Consider the following 5,820-nt stretch of genomic DNA (forward strand, 5'->3'; position numbering starts at 1 on the left):
GTATATGAAGTAAACAGGTGAAACTAATCAATAAAACTTAATCAAATTGCAACCAGCCATTTCTGCTGAAGGAAAAAAAAACAGCCCACCATATAAGTCTCCACGAGATGGATTGAAATCAAATCTGAACCTGCAAGCTGAAGAACAAAAGCTGGTGTTCAGACATCCCTGTATAGATTAGCTTACTAGGCTGGGGTCTTTTTTCCTCCATTGGCTTTTTCTGGTAATGCTTGACACAATTTAGTTTTTAAAAAAAATGCAATCCACACACTACATAGGTGCTAAAACACGCACAGGACATACTTAATTATGAATACATATCTTTTTGTTGCATTGTGTGGTAAAGGAGCATTATTTCAGGCATTGATACAATTGCAATGGTAATGGAGTGGAGTGGGGGAGATGCGCAATACTGAAATTTCCCGAGTAGGAAAGCAGGCTAAGTGATGGTGTTATCTGTAGTCTCTCTCTCCAAACAGATCATCTCTACAGATAAATTCACACCTGAATATAAATGTTGTTGTCATTTATAAGATCCCGTTTTCTCCTGCTGGATGTTTTGAAGGATCTAGCCCATGCTGCTTCATCTGCACTGCGATATCAAACAAGTAATCATAACACTCACACCTAAAATTAAAAGGAAAAAAAAAAGAAATGTAAAGTAAGGCTCAAGTCTTACCTTGTTTTGTGAAAATTAATAGTTTTCTTTCTTCAGCTTTACATCACCAATGCGATGTTCTGACTGGACAGCTCTATTATAATTTATTTCCATTACTGCAGCATGGAAAGTGACCAGCATTTTTGTTACATGATCCTGATTTCCTGCATTTCCATCAGCATATGAAGAAGTAAATTTCAAAAATAGGACTAGGGAAGACTACACAAACAGTATTGGCAGGTATCATATAAAAGCAGAGATTGCCTGCAGGTTTCATATGAGGAGGTATGTGTCCATGTGAAAGGAAAATATTGGGAACCCTGTCAGCCAGCGTCAATATGAAAGGAAAACCAACTAGCGGAATCACAGATGAAGTTTTCCCAAAAACTCCCTATACATTTGGTGAGGCCAGAACTTAATGTTCTGAATCACTGTCCATGGGTTGGAAATACATATGACATTAAAGTCATTAAGATTTTGAGGTATAATGGCAAAAGATACCATATTCCTAAATCGTACTCACATTGTTTTGGCTTTTTCCCATGTTTCTCCCCATACATAAACTCCATGACGTCTGACCAATACAGCACAAGAGTCTGGGTATTTTTCCACTGCACGTGCCATTCTTTCCTTGAGATCCTTCTCTTCTGGTGTATTCTCAATAATGGGAACCACTAGTGTATCATCATATCTAAAAGAAAAACGAATGTTCATGTATTTAAAAAAACACTGTGTTTGGATGTATGAAGATTTTCCCTAAGAAAGAGATTCTCCTTTGACTATGTAAAGATGTTAACAAATTCTCAACACTAGTGATTTTATGCTCTTCTCTTGTGAGTCATGCTGTATCATAAGAACTCTCAGGAACATCTCTCACTCCCAAATGTATGCTATGCTGGCGATATCTGAGCTACACTTGAGGCACAAAAAGAAAATAACACTTCAGTGTATTACGTGTAGCTGTTTGTTCACTTGTCACTTTGTTACTGGGTCCCTTTACAACTTTTTCAGATTCTTTTCATCCTGTATTGGCATCACCTACAAGCTTTATCTCAGATTAAATTATTTAAAAGAATCACATCATGAAGAAGGAAATGGAGCTGCTCGCTGGAGAGCAGAAAAAAAAATTATTTAGGTAGTCCAAAAAGCCCCTGGAAATAAGATTGTCCTGCTAAGGCATATAAATAGTAGAGTCAACAGACGAAAAATAAATTCTCTGTGATGGAGTCATTGGTGGGCTATATGTGATCTTAAGAGAGCCAGAGAACCCCAATTCCAAACACAAGATGATGCATGTTACTCGGCGGAACTTGTCTAAGAGTTTCTTCTGAAGGAGGACTGGGATATTTGGCATTGTTTGAACCTTAATTAACACTGTCAGAAAATTTAAAAAATAATTTTAATAAGTCCCCAGTTTAGGTTCAGATTTGTCATTGAGATCACATAGATATTTCATGAGTGGATGCTAGTAGTTTATAGTGTTTATAAAACACGGAGAGAAAGCAATGGTGAAAATAATAGTTTGTACTTCAAAGCAGATATTCAGAAAATTAAAAAGTCTCATCCCTTATAGTTTTCAATGCTGACACCTTCCCAAGGAAGTCTATACAATAGTGAATGAAGAAAAACATGGGGGTTTTGTACATTTACTTTGATTCTTACATATTCTTATCATTAATATTAGGTTTGGAGTGTTTGCTAATAGTGAGGCCAAATGAGCTAAGGGATTGGTTTCCTAGGTTCTGCTTTCTACTTAGATGTGAGTTTGGAAGCAGGTGTAAATAACATAACTAATTCATAATCATAACCACAACCATCAGCTTTTTACCAAGAACTAATATCTATAAAACCCCAATAAGACTATGAATGAGTTAAATACTTGATGTCTCTTTAGTTTGATTGAAATACAAGCAGCCTACATGTAGACAAACCTTCCTACAAAATATCTTGGGACAATCTGAGACTTTCAAAGCTATTTACTACAGATCTCGTTCCCCTTCTGCTTAAGTCAAAGATAAAACTATTCTGACATCACTGGGGTCATATTTAGGCCAACAAGTATTTCTGATTATCCTATCCATAGCATTTTCCTGGACAACTTCCAGAAAAGGTTTATGTCATTAGAAACAATATATTGCCAATCCCTTTCTTGAGAGATCCCATCCCATCCTATCAAATTTCTTTCTAATTCAATGGGGAGCCTTGTGTGAGGCAAGACAGTGGAATCAGCCTAGTATGGACACATGTACTTAGGAACCATGTAATCTGGAGCTTTGATTTCTTTAGTTGTTCTGGTAAATTAACAGTTTGACATGGGACAACTCAGAGATATGGAACCAAATAAATACAATATCTCCTGACTAACATTCAGGAATGTTTGAGAATTCAAAATGCATGTCCAAAAAAGAGAATTGTTGTGGATTTTTTTAAAAACCAGTGTTAAGTAATTCAGTATAAGGGGTGTCTTTTGCCACATTAAAAATACAAATGCTAATGCTGACAAGAAGGTAAAGCTGACAAGTCAACAAAAACTGAATAAAATAGGCCTGGGTGTAAAATCATACACTACACGTATGGCTTGCTCCCTTGCCAAAGGGCAACCGTTAGTTACAGAAATTAACATCAAAAAGTAGAAAGAATTTAGCATTTCAATTTTTCATCAAATTGTCACACATTTATATAAATGTTGTTTGCAGATCCCAATTCAATGCTCTGTGGCTGGAGTTCTCAAAACAAGCCATCACACATAATTTGGAATAACTCAGCACTTACTTCAGAGCTCATCCTTGAAAAGTAATAACATTATCTTTAATGAGCTGTTTATTCTAAATTTTCTTTCAAAGTCTGTCAAGTAAAATTTGAAATCCTCTACTCTCTTAACATGCCCTAAACTCACACAGGCAGTGATACGTGAAGTCCACCCAAATGTAGCTTGTACGTTATCAATCCAATGTAATGTTGGTTGGCTCCAGTTCCAGTTTCATGTTGTATAGATGTGTTAACATCTCTGTTCTTGAGATATTTGTTAGGACATATCTCTTAATTTGGTTTGTTTCTGTAGCTCAACAGACCCCAGTAGCCTTGACATTATAAGATCTCAGAACTCTTCCATAGGCTTGAGACCTTCTTATAGAAAGCCAATGACTGATTTATTCTAGAGGTCTTTTTACTTCTTATTCCTAATACTTTATATTACACGCTTTAACACACATAACTCAAATGACTTGTCATCTATTTATATTGCTGAAAACAAATGGTCAAATAGCATGCTTCTTTTTTTAAATATAGAGAAGTACCGGTAATAGCCTCCTGAAGTACACTTCTGGATTCCTTTTATCATCTCCTGATGGGTAATACTGAACTCAGTCCCTGGATAAAGAAGGGTAGCCACAACAGCAGCCTTGGAATGAGTATGGATCACTGCGCCTGCCCCTAAGAAGAGAAAAAGAAGAAAAATATTTTTAGAATTAATTTTAAAATATGTCTATTAAGAAAATTTTATTTCAATACTTGATTCATTTCCTTTGGCTAGTCATCTTAGCAAACAGTGATCTACTGTATCAGAACAAAAATATACAGCAACCTAAATAGAGGTATTAGATAATTACTCATCTATAAAGGATAATAATGGATTGTCTTAGGACACTAGTGTTAACTTCTAGTCAGTGACAGATCCCAGGAGAGAAACTACTTGCATAAATTCAAGGAGAAACACTACTTGTTCTTTTCTTTACATACTGCAATGACTGAAACACTATATTAATTTTATCAGAGTTCTGAGATTCTAAAGAATTACGAAACTTATTTGTGAGACAAAAGTTTAAAGACTTTTACTTTCTTTTGATGCAAGTACTCTTCTTCAATTATCCACTGGTTCTCTGAAAAAATATTTTGTTATCTTATTGTGTCCTAATGGAAAGATAGGTAGACAATAATTATAATTTACTTACGAAGTTGCAATGTTGCCAAAAACATGAAATGAACTTTCCTCAGGTACACATGTAAGCTTCTTGTGCAGGAAGATGAGAAGAGACTCCCTAAATCCTTTCTAAAGTAACAGATATAAATCCTACACAACAGTAAAAGCTCTCTTACTGTCCACCTGCAAAAGATACTTTCATACTTTTTTCACCTATCTGTAATTTAGAAGCTTTGATCACAGCCAAGGGTTGAAAAAGGATCTAAACCAGAGTTACTGAATAGGCAAAACTACTGGTATAAAACTGCTGTAAATCCCCCAGCTCCTCCCGCAACCTACTAATATACTGCATTAAAAATTAGTGCCAAAAAGATGACCACAGGTCTAGCTATAGAAGATTAAAATGTAAAAGACATTCACAGGATGTTTACATGCATTACCCTTCATTGCACATATTCCTTTGCAAATCAATTTACTTTACAGTTTCACGTTTATTTCACTGTAACTTCCATGTATAATGTGGTATTGAATTTCAATTTTGTGGATTTGTATATACAATGTTTTGGTAAATGCTGAATTAAAAACATTTGCTACACACCTCTCATAGTGTAAGCATTCATAAAAAGAGGCGTGCACTGGCTTTTCTTTAGTTTCTTGTGCGGTGGAGGACCACTGATGTCCTGTCCGTTCATGTCACAAATGAACATATCTTCTGGCTGTAAGAAAGAAGAAATTATTTTGACCTGTGATAATCTGAATAGTTTTGTTTTCCTTTTAGGTAGGCAAGTATATACACCATATATTTAATATAGATTTTGATTTTAATTTAGTAAAAGTGCTGTAACACACTGCATTTATTCTAGCTTCTAATACTATTTCCTGACATTGTGTAACGTGAATTAATATTAGGAACTCTTTTTATTCAGACAGCTGCCAAGAAGATATTTGCAAAGCTAAAATTTTCTCAGAAAGGAGACAGCCTGTATCTAAATAACAGACAACAGATTAAAAGGAAAAGTAGTAACTGACTTAAAAAAAAAAAAAAAGGTAGATGTACTTTTCCTTTCCTTAAAGAACCAATAAAGGACATCAATTAAACCTACATCTATTTAACTTGTAGAATTTTTTTTAAACCTTGTTTTTAGTAGTTTTACATGAATTTAAATATACTAAGTACAAATAGTACAAAGAATTTTTAAGGAAAGCAATAAAACTTTCTTCTTTATTTCAAAAAATCAGCAGG

The 5,820-nt window shown here is 34.7% G+C and overlaps 1 protein-coding gene across 1 annotated transcript in view; it reads right to left on the reverse strand.

Moving 5' to 3' along the window:
- Positions 1-503: 503 nt before the first annotated feature.
- APIP (APAF1 interacting protein) overlaps positions 504-5,820 on the reverse strand; it is a gene marked incomplete at its 5' end in the record, with an annotated part of 9,660 nt that continues 4,343 nt past the window's right edge. The window contains 4 exons of the mRNA XM_010081863.1: positions 504-627; positions 1,182-1,349; positions 3,955-4,090; positions 5,176-5,293. Coding sequence (XP_010080165.1) covers positions 528-627; positions 1,182-1,349; positions 3,955-4,090; positions 5,176-5,293 — 522 coding nt within the window. The remainder of the gene's footprint in view (positions 628-1,181; positions 1,350-3,954; positions 4,091-5,175; positions 5,294-5,820) is intronic.

This window comes from Pterocles gutturalis, unplaced genomic scaffold, assembly GCF_000699245.1.
Source record: "Pterocles gutturalis isolate BGI_N339 unplaced genomic scaffold, ASM69924v1 scaffold3459, whole genome shotgun sequence".
Lineage (NCBI taxonomy): Eukaryota > Metazoa > Chordata > Aves > Pterocliformes > Pteroclidae > Pterocles > Pterocles gutturalis.